We start from the raw sequence: 24,952 nt of genomic DNA, 5'->3' as shown, positions 1-24,952 counted from the left end.
AACAGTTCAAGAAAGACAAACTAATTTTTAGACCTACCATGGCGCGAAGGATTGTTAAAATGTAATACATTGTCGGAGGAAATTTATTTAAATACTGTGTCAACGACTTTTCTGATGGAGATCACAAAAAATATCTCCAATGAGACATCTTGTAGAGGTAATCAGTTGAGGAATGTCTATTTGACCTTTATTGCTTTTGTCGTACAAAAATCGTCACCATAAATTATTAAGTGGAAAATATATTAAATCTATGATAGTATCCCACAATAGGACGATAGATTTGCTCGCACTCCATAAGACATAACTTTTAACGACTGCAAATTCACTACAGAATCAGTCTTATAAATAAATTATTACTATTAATAAGCTATAAGCGTGAACACTCAGTCTCATGCAAAGGAAACGAAGGATACGAGAGATCTAGGCCTTGGAGACGTGTGGAAAGGAATTCCTCAGCTTGCAATTCCATTTCTGAGTCGAAATGTGTTCTCCAACCGCCAGCTTCACCTGTAACAGTTAATGTATATTGAACATCTGGTAAACTTCCATTGGATTAAATATATATTAATTCTTATTGACTAGCATTTGTCAGCAAACCTACGTAAAGCAGTGACGTAGGGTTTACAGTGAAAACTAATAAGCCTAGTGCTAGCTTCTTGCTTCTAAAATTGACTTAATATTGTTCAAGGTGTTGACCATCGATTCCTGGAGGTCCTACCATAGTTGATGATTAAGATGATGGAAGTAGCCCTTAAACCTATTGTAATCTTCTCTACAAACTTCTTTCAGTTATCACAGATCTAGGTAGATCCTAGAGGTAAACCTTTTTACCTTTATTACTTTCAGTCTCTTTGGTTAACTGAACCTATGTATACACTTCTAAATATAGTTTAACCAAGACTGTGAAATACTTTAAGAGAGCTAATATTATGTTAAAAGGCTTTATATCTAAGTCTTGCTCGTAATGGTCTGAAAAATATATTTTTTTGTACTATTAAATGATTCTATACCTTTTCTTAGAAACTGAACTTCAGTGTTTTCTCCAGCTGTGTTGTTAACGTTTTTATTTTTCCGGAGGCTATCGAAGCTGAGATACTCGGCCAAATGATCGATTTCATCGCCTGAATATTTTCTGTTCAAGAATTTGCATACCGCGCGTATTTCTTTAGGTAGGTCCTGTGAAGTGAAAGAATTAGTTTTTTAAGGATTTATAACTGATTATCTCTTTATGACATATTGAAGAAAAACTAATTACGTAATGGTTTCAGCTTTTGAAAGTTAGACTAGTGTCTAGTTTACTAAAGAAACTTAAAGATAATTATCTATGTTTATTTAATTGAAAAGATTTTTATTACCATTGTTTACATCAAAATTTTTACTGTTGAGATTAGAGCTTCTTCTGTGAGAAAGTAAATATCATACCATCACACTAAGCTAACGCGGATTGTTGAATAGAATACATCCCTAGAACTTGTTGAATCTGTGTCAGTCTGTTTTCAATTTTTTTTTATTTAATTGTTCCTTCGCTTGTTAAGAATAAGGTTTATAATGACTCTGAACTATTAATAAATAATTTTCTTAGAAAACCACAACACGAGATTGGTAACTTCTTGGTTAAGAAAATCTAGGTGAGTGTGTTTTTAGCTCTGCAATGCTGCTAATAATTTTGAGCAATGCTAAGGTATAAAGTGTTAATGGTAAAGTGTAATGATTATGTGGTTGTATTTAGATTAATATCATCAATAAGTTCCATACCTTAATCATATCTTCATAAAATATAAAATGGAGGTTCGGATTGTGTTTTTTCTCCCATGCTTCATTCGTATGCGCCACTATTGGTGTCCAAGGTACTATAAACAATCAAGAATATGTTATTGTTTTATTTGATTTATTAAGAAATTAATGTGGAGAATTGATATGGGATCCATTGTGTTATATGTATACAACATACTATGAATATACGAATATATTTAATAAAAATAATCAATAAAATAAATAAAAATGTGATATGTAAAAATTAAATACGTTAAGATACATGCCTTGCTAAACTTGATTCATTAGATAAATAAATCCAACCAGTGTTATTAGAAGTCTTTGGGGAAGGTATACTTACAGCAGTGGACGTCTTACTGCTAAAATGATGATGATGACGTTGATGAAGAGATATTCTCATGTTAATAAATTCTTCGTCTTTATAATACTATGTTACTTGTGTCTATTTTTAAGTATCCTGGTTCAGCATAAAGTTTATTTTTATGTGTCAAGCGAATTTTGACCGACCAACTGATGTGAGAATGACAGCTCGGACGATTGCCATCAACTTTTCTAATCACCTTTAGGTGTTCCGGGTTATGTAGATTCTACCTTGCTATGTGTCGGAAAAACTTCCCTACTCGATGGAAGCCTAAATTTTGTTAAAAAAGAAATTACTTACGAAGATCTCTTCTGAAAGCTTCCCAGAAGTTATGGAAGGTCGCCCTCATCAGCGTCTTGGAGACCATCTTGTGTAGATAATAATATGACACTGCGACATCTCTAGGATCTCTGGCTACATAGATCACTTTAGCTGTACTGAGAAGTTTCGGTGGTAGAAGCGACAGTGGCAGGTGGGTTTTGATGAAGCGAGGTGATGGTGCTTCAGCGATAGTTCTCCAACTGGGGTTCTTGACTGCGTTATTCAGGCCTTGGAAGTAGGCTAAGTTCATGAAGTTTGCTTTAATCAGTTCGAATGCTACTCGTGGTATGTGCGCGGTCGTTCTGAAATTGTAAATTTTTTTTTTTATTTTTTTCTATTTTATTATTTTCACCTCTTAAGTAATTTGTCGTTAAAATACTACTTATATATTTACAGATACGAACATAAATCTATTAATGTACAAGTCAATTTGAGTCTACCGTTGATAAATGCCTCAGACCTCAGAATAATGTTCGAAAAAAATTCCCTTTCCTTAGCTATATTTAGATTCTATAAAGTCATTTCGAGTGAAGTTACACCTAGTACAAAAACACCCATATTTTTCGAATCAAAATTTAAATTTAGAAATAGAAGCTCTTTGAATATTATCTGGGATTTAATTATGTTACAGTATACACTTTCAATACAACTATTTGCCAACCCTATGATTTTGAGTTTAGGTATACAAATTTTATGTGTCATATTTCCTAGAAAAGTCGTTAATGTTTTCACACACGTATTGAGAAGCAACAGTATAAGTTTTGATTAATTTAAAATTTCCTCTTAAAAACACTATGTAACTTAAGTTAAAAACAACACGCATAGCTTGTTTTGCAGTACAAAATATATTTTCTGGCGGTCCTATTGGACATATATATAAAGTTCTAAGTCCAGTCCAAAGAAGTGTGAGGAGATATATCATAATCGCCACGCTTGGCAGAAAGATTGGCGATTGCCGTTTGTTATTATGGTACTCAGAGGACGCTGCTGCCCATCCTTTGGAAACTAATTTCCGATCTCCTGTGTAGTTAATGCATTAAGTGTGAATTATAAAAGATTGTATCGCGAGAATCAAACCGCGACCCAATCCCAAGTCTTAGTCCTCTATCGCTCAGAAAAGACTATCTTACTCATAGATAAGTAGTACTAATACATAGTAGAATCTACAAATGAGCTTTGCTAAAAGCACTCCAATAAATACATTGAGAAACGTATGAAGACAGATTATTTGTACAAAACCTATAATATGTTGCATATATTAGAAATGTTAATGAAATGTCAACAGTGTAAAAGTTAAAAAATACATTAATAAAATTTAACAAAAAAATAGTCATTAACAATTTTTCTCCTTTTAAAATATAAATAATTAAAATCATAACTGAATTCGATTGAAAACGTATTGAAATATAAAATAGTACTTACTCTAACATAGGGAACCTCTCGTAAAGCGGTTTTTCTTTAGCCGCTTTGAAATCTAAGTCGTTTTCCACCAACCATACCATTTCCTGTGTCCACGTCGTGCCTGAAACAGACGATTCATATATTGATGTCTAACTTCATATTCAACGTGAGATTTCTCTTTACACAAATATAAAGAGAAACATTTTATATAAAATATTCCAGTTTTAATGTATCTGAGAAAATATATGTAATGATATATTTCAACTATTTTGACTGTATTTTAAAAATAGATCAGATATAGATAAGTCTTGCAGAGGCCTATCTCTCTTAATTATATATTTTTTAACTTAAGTATTTATGTAGGTTTTATTTGACAAAGTTATCTAATATAAGTTATGTAAAAAGATTAACATTTTTTTAACTTTGTGAATTTCATTTAATTACTTTACTAATAGTACTTTTTTATTTAAATGACTGGTTAATAATAGGTTATTTGTGTAACCACACGTGTTTATTTTCAGGTTATTTAATCTGTATTAATATCATAATTTCAGCAGTTGGACATCCACTGGCAGACGGCAGACAAAGACCTCCGATATGAATTAAAAAATCAGTATTTAAAATTGGAATGTAAATTTAAATTTAAACGCTAATTATGGATATTAGCAGTGTTATTTTTTGCCGCGCTATTTTTAGTCTTGTTTGAGGGAGCTATAATTATATAATTTTACAAATATAATTATATTTGTAAAATTTACATTGAATTCTTTTTATTTTACATATATGAAAGTCGAAAGTTAGTTGTAACATAATATATCGATACGTTAAGTTCGTTTGTACCAGAAATGTACGCATTATTATCAAAGAATTATTAGATTAAATGCAAAAATATTTGTCATTTGTTTGTATATTCCTAAATGTTGATTAAATAGATAAGAAGGCTTTAAAGGTAATCATATAGTGTTATTAAAGATATAATTTGATACAAAACAATTGCGCGATGAAATGGCACCTTAAGATATTAATATAAACAATTACGTAGTGAAATGCAACATTAAGGCATGCATACTCAGAATGTTATAAAAAATAATTTACGATGGAAACTTTGCAAGGATGTATTGCATTTCGTCACGAAGCGACAAAGTAATTTGAGATTTATTGTTTTAAATATAAACATCAATAAAGAAAATTTTGTCTAGCAATACGATCATATGTATGTATCAAACGTAAGTTTTTGTTGTACACGGTGTCTTTATATTCAGACGAAGTGTTGTCAGCAAGCGCGTTTAGTTGGCGTTTTGAGAAATACTTTAAATTTGTAATATATTTCTTATAAACATATAATTATATAACAATTTATGGATTTAATAAATTTGGATTTTTATTTATATATTACCTAGAAACTTATAACGTTGAAATGACATCTAATTATTTCGCTACTTATGGAGAATGCTGCGACTTATTTGATATAAAAAATTGATGAGTTGCAATTTTGCCGCGAAAGATGAATTGGGGTGTTTATCATACATGTATATTTATAACCATTAACATTTTAGTTATATGACGTCCACAGCTGGACATAGGCCTTCGCCACATTTTTTATTAGGACCAGTTTAAGATGGCCTGCATCTAGCGTCTTTCGGTCTGTCCATCTAGTGCAGAGTTCCCCAAACTTTTTTGTGTCGTAGACCCCTTGCCGTGTGTGTATGTTTTTCCGTGTTGGGTAGACCCCCTCCTAACTGATATTGATTTCCTGTAAATTTTTAACTGTAGTGAAGTTTAGTGTATGTTCAAAATGTATTGCCACTACAATGCGAATTCCAACATCCTACAACTTACACAATTTTATAAACATATATAATATTTTTTTCTTCATAGGTACTTTTATAAATAATGTAAATGTTTTGATATTATAAGATAGTGTGATGTAAGTAAACAGGTACTATCAGTGTATGTGTTGAGATCCACTATTGTGTTATTATTATTATTATTATTTATCATGTACTATTTTCATTTCATGGACCCCAAATTTTTTTTCGCCGACGTAGACCCCTTGCAGGTTGTCATAGACCCCTAGGGGTAGATATAGGCCACTTTGGGAATCACTGATATATACCAACCAACCTGTGCACGGAACTAACCTAGTATTAGTGACGTCTAAGATTTTGTTTTTAATTAAAGCAATGTACTATTATAAATATTTACTTATCAGTTGAAGTGACAGTGGACATGCTTATTTTTGTTTAGAAGTGGACAACGGACTAATAAACGCTGCGTACGACGCTTGCCCAGCCCCCTTGCAGGTTGTTATAGACCCCTAGGGGTCGATATAGACCACTTTGGGAATCACTCTATTTCATAACTCTAATGCCCTGCCGTTACCTGTTCTACTCGATATATGACCTGCCAACTCCTACATCAAATTGCCAATTTGATATATAAATTAGCGTGAGAATATTGTAATTCATTTAATTGGTTTTAAAGCGTATTCTTTAAACGGTATTTATCGTTAAAATTATTAAAAAAAAAGTATATTTGCCTTTAGAATAATTAATATTTCATTTAGAACCTCATTTATTACTAGTCCTTAATTAAACGAGTGCTTTCGAAAAACTTTTAAAAGTCGTTACTTTTCATTATAAAGATCGTTGATGGAAAAATTAAAAACAAACTGTTAGTTTAAATCATGTTTTGCATCGGAAAGTGGCACTCGGAATGTTTTAATTAATTATTTAATAGGTTGGTTAAAATTAGATTTTTTTTTTAAATTATCTTTAATTGATGATTTGTTAAATCTATTTTAAGTAAATAGTTTGAGTAGTTTAAATTATACAATAATAAGTAGAACATCGTAGTACTCAAACTCGAAGGCGATATTTCATTCCAGTTCATTTAATTTTAATAAAAAAAATTTACTGAAATTTGTTGTAAGTATAAACGATTTGAAAGAGTGAATATATTTCTCATTTGTCAGCAAAAAGTTTAACATTCACCCCTGTAAACCTTTTACACTTACAGCCTTTATTTTTTTATCGTTTCGTCCACGTTTTTTGGGTTCCTCTCTTTATCACTTACCATAGTAGAGCAGGAACTATTTATGTCATTTATAATTTTACACTGAATATTATTATTGTCATACTCTCAACTTTTTTAATATCTCCCATTTACTCATATTTTTTTTTTACGGTCAAAATATTTTGCATCCCTTTTCTTATCGTCCTATTCGTACAACGCCTTCTCTTCAGGATCATACATTTACATTTTATTTTATTTTTGTTTGTATATATTTTTTTATTTATTTGCTTTAGTTTAGTATTTTGTTTTCTAATTATCACATCACAATTTATTTTTAGTCAAATTTTGAAATGATTACAATTCATTATGACTTTCTTATAGGTTTAGGAGTCCATCAAGTTATTAGCATGTTTAGTTGGACGTTACATGAAGTAATTTCGTTCTTCTTTAACATGGTCCAAGTGGCATTTGCAGAAAACTTAAGTTTATATGCCAAGGTATAGAAGGCGCTTAGTCTAAAGCCTCTGTCAAGGTAGCGAAGTTTAAGAGTTCCTCGAGAAAGCTAGGTCCAGGAAAGAAAGAAAGCTGGCTACATTCTACAGTTTCAACGGATAGAATTTCGATAATGTTTATGTGATCTTAAATTTCGTCAATTTATTAAATTTTCTAATATTCGTTATGTAGTTTCGTCAAGAATCAAATCACTTATGAGGAAAGAATCGAACCAGTCGACGATTATCATAGATAAGCGACACTGTTACGTATTTACATTGACCTTAATTTTATTGACATCATGTTTTATGTTTTTACCAAAATGATAAGCGACTCGTGATCGTGTGATTAGATTGTGATAATTTTTAATTGCAGTACGTTTCGGTGCACATGCACTGATTGTAAATGTTATAACAGATTATGGTACTTATTTATTAATAATATACGTAATTATGCGATAATGGTTAAAAGGTGTAACGAGTCAACTATATGTTAAGGCGAAGTCCTCTATACACAATGAGATTTAGTGATATATATGGTCCAGGTCTAATTGACATATATAAAGAATAGGATTTCATATACGCATATACAAATAACTATTGGTTTATATCACTAGTTCGCATTTGGAGATCAATCATTAATATGCTGATTGCCCTCTATAAATATATTTTTATAATGATGATGATGGTGATGGTGTAGATGATGACCGTGGTGATGATGATGATGATTACTATATTAATAGTAATAATAAGTCTATGTCTTCAGAAAGTGTTTGTTAACAACTATTGTTCATTGCTGCCTTTTCTAATCATAAGTATAACGATATTTCGTACTACCATATATAAGAGTAGATATAATTTTACTACGATCATTGGTCACCTAGTGGTAAAGGACTGAGACTTGCGATAGGTCGCGGGTTCAATTCCCTGTTATGTTATTTAATTCAGATTATGTGTATTAATTATTGTTGCCACTGTTCACAATCAAGTTTCCAGATGCTGGGCAGCAGCGTACAATGCTGAACATGAATTATATATATATATATACACACACATACACACATATATATATATATATGTGTGTGTATGTGTTATGAGCAGTAGAAGCGCAGCGGTTGAGTACTGTGGCTGTGGGTTCAATTCCTGGAATACAATTTCATATAATTCAAACTTTGCGCCATAGTTATATATGATTGCTACTGCACACAAACAAGTTTTGAGAAGATACATAGAAGCATCCTTTGCGTACCGTAATACCACGCTGCGATCGCCAAATTGGCTGCCAAACATGGTGATTATGATATATCCCATATAGATGTCTTTGATGGAGGCCTGTGCTTTGCAGTGGACGTCTGTGGTCTGAAATGTCGACGATTAATTAACAAACCGACTGTTAGGATAGATACCTTTTCTCTAGTGTTGATTAAAAAAAGTTACATCCTCACTACGTTGTTATCGACTTCATATTAATTAAGATTCAACACCTGTGTATATCTTTATCATTTTAGGTCATCACCGATGATCCAAAATGCAAGTATTTGTTATAATGTAATTATTAAATATTAATCCGCATTGCGGTAAGCGATGCATGCGCGGTTATTGCGCAAGACGCGTAAATTTTTAATTAAGCGAATTCGAATTAAACACGCGTCGCTATTTAAATATATATTTTTAGATCGGTTTCTCGTGCGAATTTTCAAACAACTGTTTATAAAAGTAACCAGAAATCTACTAATTATTACCATAGTACAGACACGTAAGTTGTTTTGATTTAGATAAATATTGATACAAGTTTTTGTGTTTACAATGATAAAGTATTTAATGAAATCAGGCGTTACCTCGCGGAAGTCCATCCTAAGTAAGAAAAGGACCAATATTTAGCCACTTCCGCAAATGCAGTGGTAGTCATGCAATAAAATGCAACGGCCGCCAGCCCGCTGATAAATACATATGCGGCAAACAATGCGAATCACACAACCGCCACCACCAAATCACTCAACACGTGTTTCACCCCTCCACGGGGCATTTTCAGGAGTTATGTTACCCGATTAGTGCCAAACACAGCGTCACAAAGAGAATGATAAAGTGTCACTCTCCTTATGAATAGAGTTATATTGTCTGAATACTTTTCTAACGGTGTATTTAGAATATATATTGGTTTTAGAATATCTAAATAAATGGATGCCAGAGCTTATCACTCATCATAGTAAAAACGCTGCGACATCTGATAGGTCAGTAAGAAAAAGATCAATATTTAGCCACTTCCGCACATGCAGTGGTAGTCGTGCAACAAAGTACACCGCCGGGCTACATGTGCGGAAGTGGCTAAATATTGGTCTTTTTCTTACTTAGGATGGACTTCCACAAGGTAACGCCTGATTTCATTAGATATTTGATAGGTCACCCTTAACATAGTGAGATTAGATTTTAGTGCAGAAATATATTGTAATAATAAACCTGTATCTGTTTACATTAATTATTATTTTTTTTTCTTTTCAACCGGACGCCCAGTGCAAGGCACAGGCCACCCCAAAGATCGGTGATGACTGGTCTATCGCTGCTCGCATCCAGCATCCCACGATCTTAACTATGTCGTCAATTCACCCAGAAGGTGGCATCACCGCGTCTACCGGCTTGTGGTCGCCTCTCGGAGAAACTTTCGACTCGTAGGCTATCAGCTGCATGAGCGATGCGTCTCGCTCATTGCAATTAGCTTATTATCAATGAAATTTATTACCAGTTTTCTTTCAGATATTGCAAATAATGCATGTATTTTGTTTTATTTATGCCTCTTGAAATATTTAAAGATACAAAAGTATAATATTTAATAATTGCTTCTGCAGACTGTCGATAGTTATAATAATTCACGTAGCTATTGATTTAGAGATGATCGTATTTAAGCTATAGAAACAGTGTCAGTATATTTATTAATGAAAAATTCTTTTGGCATGTTAAACTTATTTCACTTAGAAGTTACAGTGGAACCGGTTAAAAGTGGCCTGCATTGAAAAGATCGTATATTCACCTTGTGGGTGGATATCTTTCGTTGCGTTTACAGGGCTGTGGTTTTGACTCAAGATCCTTAAAGACCAAGTTGCCTATCGCTGGTTTACGAAACCCCTCATTCTCCAAAAAAATTCCCTTTTTACCGCTCGTTGGGCGAATCTTTTCTTGCAATAAGACACTAAATGAAAGACTAAATTTCACTCCCATAAGTCACCACTATTTATACATATTGGTCATAGACCTAAGTCTTAAGTCACTGAGTTGAGTCACTATTTTTACCAAGAATTTTTTTGTAGTTTCCCGAATTTTTTCTGGTCGAGTTTGATGCGACCATTAACATCTTTTCCAATGTTTGTCTTAATCAGTTTATATCATACCTTTCATAACAAGAAATAATTAAATAAAAATTTCTTTATCTAGATACGGTATTTTTCTTACGTAAATCGCAGTATTTCCCCTCTCATCCGTGTTTTAATGACGTATTAATGAACGAATACAATTGAATATTTCAAATAATCTATAAGGTAAATTTGCCGTGCGAAAAAAAAAACTTTCAGCAAAATTCGATCCGTTTATCAGTAAACGGCCCGATAGCAACTATCTGATAACGTGAAGCGTATCGAATTATCACGATCATAAAAATACAGTACACGTATAAATATTTCGCATTCCCTTCACATACATCGGTAATAATTATAATAACTATAAAGATTATGTTTATAATATAGATTTGATATAAAAAAGCATTATCTAAAAGGTCAATTATAATAACACAAATGATTGAAAAGAAAGAAATGAGACTTGTAATAATAATAGTGCTATGATTTGAAAATAACAATTGACGTGATTATAATAATTGAAATGGAAAAAGAAAAGGAAAGAAATACAATCTTAATATAAAAGAGAATAATGATAGAAATAGTTATAATGACACTAAAACAAACAGTCAGCAAAATATTGTGTAAGCCGCTAGACTCTCACTATGGAATATGCTTCCCAAAGATCTCTACGACGATCTTATGTCTTAAGTTGCCCTTTTTCAGCGACTTTACACGATCTTGACTATGTTCGCTCCACCTGTGGTACGCCTACACGCGCCGTAAAAGAATTTCCAAAGCGTGTCATAGGTTTATCCTGGAAGACCTTTCCTTGCCCGCAGTCGTGTTGGGAGGATGCTGAGCGGGTTATTGGCGTGAAGAGCTGTGGCTTCCTTCTGTGAGATCGTCATAGTCTAGAAGGAGTCGGTCGAACGGGATTGGCAAAGACAGATCCCGCTCGAAGATGATGTAGGTTCGTGACGGTCCTCCGGAAAATGATGTTCCCTTACCAGGAATGGTGACTTTGAAGTCGTGGATTAATAGAGTGGGAGCCTTAAACTCCCATTTGATTCAGCGACTCTGAGATCAATGTTGACGCGTGGATGCGTGGACTATGTATACCCTAGTTCGGGATATCTAAAATGGCGCCGCGGGACTTGGAGATACCATGATGTCTCTCTCGTTGCGCAGAGGGCTATCACCAGGGGTTAGTGGATAGGAATCCTTCACAATTATTTCCTCCCCCCAGACGCAGGGTATCTTGAAAGTCCAAAAAATTTCTCCCCCGAAACCAAAAAAAGTTTATCCTGGACAATGTAAGAATCTAACTACGGTGTTCTTTTATAACTCCATTTTTTATGTTATGTCTAAATTTATATTTTTAAAAGTATAGATTAGAAAGAAAAAGTTTAGATTCGGCATCATATACACGACAGTTTCATAAAAACACTACCATACAACTGCAATATTAATATATTAAACATCGTTTTTTTTTTTAAATAATTATTAATAAAAATACAAGTATCTCTATGTATCTCTAAGAGTAAGAGAGATAGGAGTTCATTTTAGATTTGTTCGATACATTTGTTCATTGTTTCTTTATAAGCAACGGACTCAGATCTTTAATTGCAGAGTACGATTAATGATAACTCTTTAAAATTTCTAATAGTTACATTTATTACACGAGGAATTACGGTTTGAAATATGAATACTCTTATTTCGAGTATTAGGTGCATCTGTACTAAGTAAGACTGGCCTTCATATGCGATCAAACGAATGGTCCAATTTCGAATGCTATCTTTGTACTTGATCAAAGATAAACTTATCATGTGTAAGATATATTTTTGTAAATATTCAATAAAATAATTTTGATCTATATTCAAAAGCCGATATAGAGATTATTCATTGTATTGTTAATATTATTTTTAATAGAATAGACGGCCGCTGAAGTTTAAGGTTGTAGAGTTTAGACTGGCAAACGGAGCGCAGGACATTTAACCACATGGTAAGTACAGGTCGAATTTTTAAAAATTAATTAAGGGGGAAAAGTAAAACACTAATGTGAAATAAATAATACAAAAAGTTATGTAAATAAGCGAAAACGTTTTGTAGTAAGATATATATAATAATTAAGGAAATCATATATTATAAATAAAATTGTAATGTCATGTCCAAAAATACTATAGCAAAAGCTTGAAACCTTTTTGCTAAAAAATGAGATATTACTGTACTCCTTAATCGCAAGAGAGAACGCTGAATGCTAGTCGTTCTGGACGCTTCCATACACTCTTATTAAGAGGCGACAGGAAAGGCCTATGTACAGTGTTGTTTCTACGGCTGAAATGATTACTACACTCTGTAGAATCTCCGCTGAAAAGTTCCTCTTGCAGGAAATCTGGTATTTCATCACAGTGGTTCTAGCTTAATGTTAACTTTAAAGTTTGAAAACCAATTTGTTTTGTTTACACGCCGCTTGGATTGCTTTCAGAAACAAATTGAGAATGGTTTCCGAATAAATTTTTTTAATTTAAAATTTTCAACAGTAGTTACCTATAGAGACTTTAAAAAGTATTTTGAAATTCGAATACGCAATTTTTTATGCATTACATGATTGTCATTTATTTTCTTAAATTAACGAAAACATAGAAATTACATTTTAGCATCATTACGTATTTAATAAATCGTTATATATTTTTAAATTCTTTCTCTATCGAGGCCCCATCTCAGTTAGCTATAAATTCACGAAAGACTTCGATTAGCTTTTGGTAATGATTCAATTTCATGATACTATTTACAAGAGGTTTAAAAGTTTGAACCCGATTGTACTAATATCAATAATGATCTGCACAGGGGATGTCCTTAAATAGCAATTGAAATCGTAGTTGTTCGGCACATGAATCTGACGTTACAACAAGCGACCTTGGCTACTAGTATGAGATATTTCCATAATTTTTTGGTATTCGCATGATTGTAATTTTACATATGTACGTTAAATCATGAGCCATGAAAACACTCGAAGCCTGTTATCGGAAGAGTAACGAATCCCTCGCTATCGGCTTATCTAACGCCAACGTAAAAACTTTCAGTTATTTTTTACTGCGTTTTTAGCGGTAGTTTAGACTAGTGGTAGGGTGCCTGGTTCGATTTCTTGCAATCGAATTGTCGTTATCTTTAACTAGAAAGATTCATAATAGGACTGGTTAAGAGTGGTCTGCATTCAGCTTCTATTAACGATAATTAAAATTGTTTATTGAATTAACAATCTTAAATTCATATTCGTAGGTGCCGGCCTTTTAAAGATATAGAACTGCTTATAGACATCAACTTAAACTAGCGCCTTTTAGTGAAACACATTTTACAAAAGGTAGTTGCTGTTCTGCCTCTTTCGTATAAAGAATTTTATTGCAACAAGAGCATAGCAATGCTAATGCAGTCGCTTATCCTTTCTATCATTAAGCATATCTACTACTTCGATATACAGCTAAGAAGGTATTTCATAAAATTCATTCTAAAAGGGCACTTGAAGGTGCTTCAGTAAGTATCGTATGGGAAATATCTAGTTCACATATATATATATATATTATTTCCTACAATTTAAATACATCTTAATAAGTAATGACTTCAACATACCTGATCTTGGAAAAGTGATGACCCACACATCATCAGGGCGTACTTCCAGATTGTAAATTGCCTCCGCGTGCTTCTTGAAGGCAGCCGGCATTACGTATTCGTTTTTTCCGCATTTCACAAAAGGTTTTGTGTATCCTGAAAATGACATGAGTTAACTAACTTAAATACGCCTTTCTCTATTTTTAAAATACAAATAAAAACCATAAGATTTTAAATAAACTACATGTCTAAATTTTAAAATTAAAAACAAAGGTCTTGTTTAAATTTTATCTATAACGATGCATTATTGAATGATCCTTACTCATGTTTGTTTATGTGAAAAATTAATATATACAGCTCATGTCTTCAGTGATTCACCTATCGAGTACTAATGTACTCATGATAATATTGTAAACACGTCAACTGTTCAACTTAATCATTATTTAATCGAATGTGATTTAATATCAACTCAGACAGATTTATTTATAGCCTTGATATTGACTTCTGTGAAGAAGGTCATTGTAACTTGTTTTTAAAATTCACTATCCAGCAAAATAAACTTCTTTAAGTTTTACATGGCTTTTTATTAATAGAGATTTATATGTTGAAACAAACGATTTTTATATTTCTGCAAACATTTGCAAAATGAATGTTGGGGAACCATCACGTGATATATGAGGACTTTTAAAAGAAATAACATGGTCGACCTAAAGAAAAATTTAAAAAATGACCAATATTTAGCCACTTCCGCACATGCCAAACACAGAGTAGTAGGCACTAATCGGTGTAACATAATTCCTGAAGATGCCCCGTGGAGGGATGAAACACGTGTTGAGTGATTTGACGGTGGCAGTTGTGTAATAAGCATTGTTTGCCGCATACTCATTTATCAGCGGGCTGGTGGGCGGTGCACTTTGTTGCACGACTACCACTGCATGTGCGGAAGTGGCTAAATATTGGTCCTTTTCTTACTTAGGATAGATTTCCGCAAGGCAACGCCAGATTCCATTAAATATCAATGAAAAATTAAATAAATAGCAAAAGATAAAAAGTGTTTATGCACTGTACTGAATAGAATTCTTCCACATTATTTATTTAATGCAAACATCTACAACTAAATAACAAAAAAAAAATATGCAACAGGGAATCTTATCCCGATGTAATCTTTTCATTCGTGTCAGCCGATACACGCCTACGGCATAGGACTACCCCTTAGATCGCATCAATTTCTTGCGCTGTCTGTGACAGGCAACTTACCTAGTAGGGGTAACTAAAGAAACTGTCGGCTCAAAATCGGCGTAAAATCCCGACGATTTGAAATATTTTAACTTGTATTCACGAGACAATAATTTATAGCTGTTTTTTTTTGGTTTTTGTAAGGTCATATCGATGTACATACAATTTACCAACATACATTCATACTCGTATAATCACTTGTTCATACATACGAAAATTACTCATATAAACTCATACATTTATGATAAATATAAATGTTATTATCATAGATATATAATAAAGAAGGTTTTTGCACTTCAAAAGCCTTAATTTCATGTCATAATTAAGTTAACAGACTATTCGTATTGTGTTTTATAACATATAACATATATTGTGCAACATACTGATTCATTTATAGTTAAAGTCGTTAATTATTATACTCAATGATTATTTAATGAAGTGCTGTTAATATCAAGCTTATTTAGAATTACAATAGCATAAAGACGAGCTATGGAGATGGCTATGCTCGGGATTTTTTATTAGATCGAAGACATTGCCCATCGGATTGGCAAATACAAACGGCAGCGTGCAGCCTACATAGGCTGCTAGGGTTTTAAGCCTTGTGTGTAGTCCACTTACAAAGAAGACAAACGAGATTTTTAAGATTTTTAAAAGACAGAAGGCAGTTTCATTTGATCCTATTGGAAATTTATTGGAGAGGCATTTTTTAAACATTGCAACTTTTAACAGAATTTTTATTGATCTTTAAAATATTATCCATTTTGTTTTTGGTTCTGCTTAGCAACGTGTTAAAGATGTAGAGAAGAAGCAGGAAGAAACTCCACAAATACATGAATGATGATAATGATATGAAAATTTATAAATAAATTTGTTTTCGTAATATTGTACGTGTTTGTTCTTACTATATAAAATGTTATAACTTGACAGATAACTTACTTTTAACATTTAGTAGCATTTTTTTTGAATAGGTAGCGGCTGATAAATTTGAACAGCGGTGGCTTGACACAAACTTTTTGATATATTTATATCACTTTATATAATCTAACAGGTGGTGCAAATGTAATGTCATAATCTGATGATGCGTCAATTTTTAGACATATAGATATGCTATATTGCTTATTAGCAACTAATTCTCTAGGTATCTACATTATAAATGTCAAAATACAGAAATATTCGGCGCCATTTATAAAAACTAAGGTACATCTATATAATGACATTACTTTTGCGCCGCCTTTTGTTTTTCGTTATTATATATTGGAGTAATATGTAATGGATGCAATAATAATTCTAATTAGTTTAATAATAATTGAATTATTAGATATGAGTTCAATGAACTTCTTTATGTTTTAAAAAGAATTCGGTTGGTGCCGGGCGTTTTCAGCCTTTCCGGCTTTTATAGCTTCTTCGGAATCAGAGCAAGCTAATAAATTAAACTAATGTACGTTATATATGAGGCTTGACATATTGCATTGAGTAGAGGTTGTAGGAGAATGGTGTGAGCCTTTTCTCTGAAGACCTTTAGCTGAATCGATATCAGAGACGAGATAGGATTTCTGAGTCGCCAGTGAGCGTAATACGTCGCACACAGAGACGAGTGCCGTGCGTTTTAAAACTGTTTCCGTTGTCGATCACGCGCCGAGAGACTTGAATGAACAAACCGCAAGTCACAATTGTATTTAAATGATTTTGAAACGTGTTAATTTATTTTTGTTAACCTATGTGTAAATTTAGTTATTTTCAAGCTGTCTCTTTCATATTTCACAATCTCTCTCTTTCTTCTTTCACCTATGTGGATATATATAATGGAAACCCATCAACTTAAAGCTGCAAGGATTTCAAAACGCAGCCTAGTCTGAAAAGAGTCTACAATATACTATGATTTTTCTTACTTTATACAATACGCTTTATACGTTTTAATAGCAATAATATGAAATAATTATTACATACCACATGAATCATCACATGAGGTATTGACGTAAGTTTATGTCAGATAAAGCAAGCATTACAGATTTAGTCCAAGGCCGTGCACATATCTTTGAAGATATCTTTATCATGCATTACATTATTATTTAATGTCTCAGTTGTAAAACGTCATCTGTACTTTTTAGTTAGGTTGTGCAAATAACTATATAGGCTCACGTTCAGGTCCCAGGTTTGATTCCTGACAGGGGTACAGTACCCGGCGATAAATGTTAACACATCGACCTTTGGAAAGAGACAATCGGCTAATTTCGGCTTCGTAGAGCAATATCTCTGTCCCACGCTATCTATGTAACGTTTTGTCAGTCATTGTATTTCGTGCGACAGAGACAACGCTCTACAAAACCGAAATCAGCCGATTGTCTCTTTCTAAAGATCGATGTGCAATATTTATCGCCGGGTATTGTACTTTATGTTAATTACATTGTATTATAATATCAAAGAATTATGTACGTATTTTCGACTTGTGTATAAAAATTTAGATGATAAAATCTCCAAGATATACCTCATGGTTCTGAGTCAATAAACCATATAAAATATGGCGTAATAATCATCAATTAAGTTTTGTATTATATGAGAATAGTTGCTGTACCCTCGTGTCGCGAAGGTCTCTCGACTCCTCTTTCAGGTGGAATTTTACAAAATCCGTTATTAGTTAATATTAAATAGTCGAAAGGAATATTCCTACCAAACTTCGTCTCTGTATTATCTAATATATAAAATTTCCATGTCACGGTGTTAATTACCGTACTCCTCCGAAACGGCTTGATCGATTTTTACCAAATTTTATATGCGTATTCAGTAGGTCTGAGAATCGGCTAGTATTTTCCATACCCCTAAGTGATAAGGGTGATTCACCCCTTATTTTATTTTTATTTTTTAGACAAATTTTCTTGTTTTTATTTTTCACCCCTCTATGATCAAGCCTTATTTTTTATTTGTTATATATATTAAAAACTTTAATTTATGTTTGCAAAACAATGTTTGCGGGATCAGCTAGTATATATATTTTACGATTCAAGGATGCTAAATGATTCTGCTTATCGCTGCACCATTCTAAGTTGACTATTGGCTAGTAAGTCCACTTTGTAACATCGCACAAGGTACTGGCTAAAATTAAAAAAATAAATAAACACTACGCTAACTAAACACTATAGTATTAAATTTGAGCAATTGGTAGCCCAACGATAAGGACGGAGATTTGCTACGGTCGCGGATTCGATTCTCGTAATACAATCTTGTATAATTCAAACTTTGTTCATTAATTATATAGGATAGCCATTGCCATTCTCAAAAAAGTTTTCAAAGGATGGACAGCAGCGTTCTCTGCGTACCATAATAACACATTGCGATTGCCAACCAGCCTGTCAAGTGTGGCGATTGTGCTATATCCCCTCATAGATATCAATGGAAAACACTTATGCCGTTCAGAAGGCGTCTATACGCTGAAACGACGCCAAAAATAATCTAAAGTAAAATGACTTGCAAGCATAAGTTGCTGTTATGTGTTGAAATTGAAATAATTAAGTAATAATTTTCCTTATTTAAGTTATACATATATTCAGCCTTCAAATATTATGCAATTTTATCACTTTAAACTGGCATCAATTACCTGTTTTTATTTACAATTATAATTCATTCTCAATTAAATTTCTCAGAGAGACGATTAAAAATTACCTTGTGTGAGTGTTTTTAACACGATTAAACTTACAATAATATTGGGTTAATTCGATAACAACATCTCTTAGTACTGTTTATTTACTGTAGTCATCTCATGTAGAGTTTGAATAACAGCGTATATTTTTAGGTAAATGTTATCGAAAGAGAAAAATTATCAATAAAATTTGTTGAGTGATTTTTATGAGATTTGTCTATAAACTAAAAAACCGCTTGTGAACTTTTTTTGGACTAGTAACTTTAAATATACTAGGATATAAGACGCAAGGCCAAACGTTTAAATGGTGTCCAGACTTAATAATAAAAGAGCTGGAGTTACCAATTTGTGCTGCAAAACATCAAGTTATAGTATTCAATCGAGAGAGATCAGTGATTGTTAGAATCAGGAGTCAGAATGAAACTGTCATAGAGCGAGAGAGAGAGAGAGAGAAATAGAAAGAGAGAGAGAGAGAGAGAACATTTTATATAAACTCTTCTTTTTATTTTCAGCGGATACACGACCACTATAAGGCATAAGTTTTCCCTAGTGACTGCCATGACTACCAGTATTGTGGTATTGGCCATTTCGTCGTTCGTTCCATCCATCAACTTTACCCGACTTCAGCTATGTTGTCGGCATACCTAATGGGGGGGGGGGGTCTATGTATAGACATAATATTAATTAAGAATAGAATAAGAATAGAATTAAATAAGTATTAAGCTCATTGTATTGTATAAATAAAGCTATATAGATAAGAATTAGTATTAAAGTCACCATATAAATATAGATTAATAAATACATATAAATAGCTTAAGAAAATAATTAGTGTAATATAAATAAGTAAATGTATCTAAAAAATGAGATGTAACAGAGCCGATGGAGGGGGTTTTAGTCAGTTAGAGTCTGACACTGCCTGGGCCCCCCATTCCCAGGTTCTATGTAGGATTTTCCCCCTTTGTCTAGAAATTGTAAACAGAAATATATAGGCTCTGATTATGCTAGAGTAAACTTTGTAAACTAATATAAAAAAAATTGGGGGTCAAAATACGCCGCTTCTACCAGCAGACAATACTTTGAGCTACGTCACCGATGACGAATTGGTGATCTTAGTTTTACTGCGGATATCATCACATTTCATTTCATTTAAGTGGGCCTAACTCTTACGGAATTCATACGAATGTTTTTTGTTTATATTCGTCGATAATAAAGTCAATACTATTGAAATTTATGGTTTTAATAGTTTTGTTGAATTAAGAATATTAATTTTTAACTGGAGTCAAAAAATATATTCCAATAGGCATGTTAGAATCATTCAATGTATCATAATGATAGAACCTATTACATCCATTATTTAATCATGTTTTATTATTTAACGCAAGCTTAGCATTGTTAACTGCTCAATTAGTAATTTTCAACGTGGCGTGACCAAGCATTTGATAAAAATGCTAATGATGGAAACGTTACATTAAAACTTGACACCACGTTTATTATTATCATACGAGGTTGTTATGTACATACGTTTTAGAATAGAATAGATACCTCCGCCAATTAAAAATACTCAAAATTTGATACTACTCAAACTAAGTAAGAAAAGGAACAATATTTAGCCACTTCTACACATGCAGTAGTAGTCGTGCAACAAAGTGCACCGCCCGCCAGCCCGCTGATAAATGCGTATGCGGCAAACAATGCGAATCATATAACCGCCACCGCCAAATTACTCAACACGTGTTTCACCCCTCCACGGGGCATCTTCAGGAGTTATGTTACACCGATTAGTGCCAAACATAGAGAACTGGGGGTCCTAGTTCTCGTGATAAATCCAGTCTGGCCAAGCTGATCTAAGTTGACGTTATGTCCAATAGAAACAAGACTGACTAAACCGAAACACAGAGAAATTTGGTTGGCGGTGCACTTTGTTGCACGACTACCACTGCATGTTCGGAAATGGCTAAATATTGGTCCTTTTCTTACTTAGGATGGACTTCCGCAAGGTAACGCTTGATTTTATTAAATATTACTCAAACTACCGCTGTCAAATGAAAAGACACTTCGGTCTGTCTCCGTTCAAATTCAAAATATATTTATATCATCATAATAATGTTGAAATTACTAAAGAATTTAAAAGTGTGAATCTTTTTTAAATGGTTAATTATTTTTAACATTATAAAATGGTCAGTATTGTCAGTCTGTGAGTTACCAACCAGCGGCTTGAGATGAGCGAATTCAGATCTGCTGCAAAAAACTTTATTATTAGGGGGACTGGAAAGTAATGTCGCTTACTTAAGTTAACATTTGTAACAAGTTACATTTGTAACAAGTTTTTATTTCTAATCAACAACATATTCAACTTCGTTATCAATCTTTTGTCATCTTGTATACAAATTTTCAATGCCGGAGAGGTAAAAATCAATCAATCGGTTGTTGTGTAAAATATGTCGAGATACGAAATTGTTTTCCGGTGAATCTTAAACATCAACCCTACTCATGAGTCAATATGTGAAGCTCCTCAATTTTAGATCAACCAAAAACTCCTTAATGCTTTCAAAAGATTTATTCAATAATTTAACTTTTAATTTTAGATATAAAAATATGAAATTTAAGGTTTAAGGTGTATTGTGAAACTTCATTATGTATGCGTATATTCAAACCTATGAAGGATTTGTTAATTTTTTAAAGACGAAATTATTTTACAGTTTACTGTGTACTTCATTATAGCATTTTGACTGCAAAATCAATCAGTTTCATATAATTTATCTGCTATCTAAAATTTATGATAGTTTTTAAAAAGCTAGAAACCAATTAAATATATATAGTTATTTTATTAAACTGTCAATAAGAATTTCCTAGAAATACCCCCTTATATAAAAAGATTAATAATATTAAAATAAAATTGAATATATTTTTGACTCGAGAATATTTTAATCTATTAGTATTCGTAAGTAATAAATAATAACAAAATCAAAATTTAAATTTTGTTCAAGTAGACATTTACACGCACTTTTAAATCGACCATTATTAATCTATCATCGGCAATAAGCTATTATCGGCTCTGAATGATGATCTGTCCCTGCTAGAAAATCAGCAGTTGCTTTTATTAAAGAGACATTTAAGTTATTAAATATTTCATCGATGTTTGCATGCCGTGCGTGGCGTTGCATATTGATTATAGGAATATATAAATCAGAAGCAGTTTACTACCCTCGGAATCGCAAAATTCGAAATTCAAATAATAAGACATACCTGTGTGAGACCATGGAATAACTTAAATTAAACTCACACAATGATACAACACTGAAGCGCACGTCAAATCACACTGATAACGCACCAATAAGACATTTCTTGATTATCTTGTCTTCCTCCGGAGTGACATTCCTAATCTCGTACGGTAAGTTGATCCAAGGCGCCATTACTTTCACGTGTGCACATCGACGGCGGAACACAATGATACTGTTTCACCGATATACGGTCGTTCCTTTTTCAATAAAGAATAATCTAATCATGTTCTATCGATCTGTTATAATTGATAACATTTCTTTGAGCGAAAACACATTGAACATACATCTATTGAATTACAATTCTAAATTCGAATCTGGATCCCTTACATTGGCTGCCAACACACCCGACTTATTAGTCAAATTGTGTAAAAACAAACGCGCTCGACCAAAAACTTGAATCGTTTATCGACGCCTTCAAACCACTGAAGCGACGGTAACAGAAATGGTAATTACCCGGTATAAGATAATACACGAATTGCAAATACCCTATTAAATAACAATTAAATAATGATATCGATCAGAAATTAAGCGATACACGCGGTTTTAAAGCAATTTTTAAAATTCATTACTCAATAACCATTTACGTTACTACGGAGTATACAGGGTGATTTGTAACAGGTATAAAAGCATTAAGAAGATGATTATGTAGCTGATTTGTCAGTTGAAGTTGTTGGTGAGTTGAAAGATATTACACAATAATTAATTTTCTGAATTAATCCCAATTTTAAACCCCCTTTTTACTGCGTAGACTTTACGTTATTTTTTCATGAAACCATTAATTTTTAGACAGGGTGTAGTTTACATAAATGACAGCAAATGAAGTGTATCACTGGTTTTGAGCTTTTACATCTATTTTCAATAATCTTGTAAATATAGCTGTTTTTATTTCAGCCGTCAATGGGCTTAGGCCTTCCCTAAAGATATCTATGGGGGATAGATTGATGAAATGTGTCTGAAGTGGCGGAGTGATGACCATGAACCGGTGGATGCGGCGAGGGTAGGCTCCGTACTCCCTACTGAGTGGACCGACGAGATAGTTGAGGTCGCAGCAAGTCCCTGGATGCGGGTAGCGCAGGACTGGTCATCGTGGTGATCTTTGAGGGAGGCCTATCCCTTGCAGTGGGCCTCCATTACCTGAAAAGACGAAGAACAATCATTATCTTCGATACAACAGTAATAAATATTCATAACCATATATGTTATTACTTTATTATACAAAGTAAGTATCAAAAATCTTAACGCGGTGATAATTAACATATACTAAAAGAATAATTATTACATACATTTAAAGTATGCGTTTTAAAGAAAAATAAAACTTATGGAGGTATAATCATCATCGTGATGATCCGTAAGATGCCCACAGCTGGACATAGGTTCAACATACAATTACAATAACACCGGTTTAAAGTCATCTGCATCTAACGTTACGCTGTTATCCTACTCTGTGCAGCATTTTGTTTGGCTATTTTCCCAGCCTACATCGCATAAGGTATAATAGTTGTCGTACTTTTAATTAATTGCATTAATTTAAAACAATGTTTTTATATGAAGTATACAAATGCAAAAAATTCATTATCTTAAGCTATATTTAATGCAGTATATATATACCAGTGTAGGAGTGGTCGTAGTACTGTAGCTTCTTGTTGTTCTTACTCGGGGTCATCAGTTTGCCATGTGTGCTCGAAGTCTTGTTGCGTACTGGGTAATGTCAGCTGTAGTGTAGTCGTCCATCGGAGCAAGGAACTGGCCAGGCAGTTGAAATGGCTCGCCGTAGACGAGCTCTGCCGGGCTGGCTTGCAGATCTTCTTTCCAGGAACTCCGGGTCCCCATGAGTACTAGTGGAAGTGATTCAGTCCACCTCGATGTGTCGTGGCACATTATGGCTGCATTCAGCTGGCGGTGCAGGCGCTCCACCATGCCGTTAGCAGCTGGGTGATAAGCAGTGGTGTGAAGATGTCGAGCGCCAATCATGGTAGTAAGAGCCTTGAAGAGGTGGCCCTCAAATTGGCGGCCTTGGTCGGTAGTCACTCGCGCGGGACACCCAAATCGGACTATCCAGCCGGACACGAGTGCAGCTGCGCAGGTTTCTGCGGTGATGTCTTGCAGTGAATTGCTACAATTTAATCTTAAAGGCTTTAAAATACCATTGACCTCAGTTGAAAGAGTCGATCGTACTTAATTATAAATACAAAGAGCTTTGCAACCTTAGTCCACTTAATGCGAGATAGTTTCTGATCGATATAACCTAATAAGTCATTTCAGTTTATAAGCCTTCCGACAAACTTCCGGAAAAGTGGGATTCGTTGACTAAAAACAACATTAAGTTTACATTCCGATAGATAGAGAGTCGATCTTATTTAGTTCTAATAAGGTACATGTTAATTGCAAACGAGAAACGAAATAAACTTGTACAATGACTTAAGTTTTGAGTGGCTTCAGGAAGTCAGTTCGGAGCGAGTGCTAGAAAATTAGTTTGCGTTGTGCTCATGCGAATGTTAATTATGGAA

General features: G+C 33.3%; 2 protein-coding genes across 4 annotated transcripts; both read right to left on the bottom strand.

The window, feature by feature from the left end:
• Positions 1-250: 250 nt before the first annotated feature.
• LOC137932187 (sulfotransferase 1E1-like) lies at positions 251-22,850 on the bottom strand. Of its 3 annotated transcripts, none has more exons than XM_068775784.1 (7): positions 22,496-22,850; positions 14,316-14,450; positions 3,878-3,977; positions 2,435-2,757; positions 1,756-1,850; positions 1,011-1,176; positions 251-507 (listed from the first exon to the last, which is right to left on the bottom strand). In XM_068775784.1, the coding sequence occupies exons 1-7, from the start codon at positions 22,575-22,577 to the stop codon at positions 368-370; spliced, it is 1,041 nt and encodes a 346-aa protein (XP_068631885.1). In that variant the 5' UTR covers positions 22,578-22,850; the 3' UTR covers positions 251-367. The 3 variants fall into 3 exon arrangements, with proteins under 3 accessions (XP_068631885.1, XP_068631887.1, XP_068631886.1); XM_068775786.1 differs by having other exon boundaries at positions 22,411-22,574; XM_068775785.1 differs by having other exon boundaries at positions 22,448-22,574.
• Positions 22,851-24,107: 1,257 nt separating this feature from the next.
• Positions 24,108-24,416, bottom strand: LOC137932267 (uncharacterized). Its single transcript, XM_068775870.1, has one exon. It carries the CDS (start codon positions 24,414-24,416, stop codon positions 24,108-24,110), a length of 309 nt encoding a protein of 102 aa, XP_068631971.1.
• Between the last annotated feature and the right edge of the window lie 536 nt (positions 24,417-24,952).

The sequence above is a fragment of the Battus philenor genome, unplaced genomic scaffold, assembly GCF_028537555.1.
Source record: "Battus philenor isolate CCGP_79_NKW_IND1 unplaced genomic scaffold, ilBatPhil1.0.hap1 SCAF_9, whole genome shotgun sequence".
NCBI classification, from domain to species: Eukaryota; Metazoa; Arthropoda; class Insecta; order Lepidoptera; family Papilionidae; genus Battus; species Battus philenor.
Note: the sequence above shows the minus strand (reverse complement) of the source record. Positions and strands in the feature narration are given on the sequence as shown.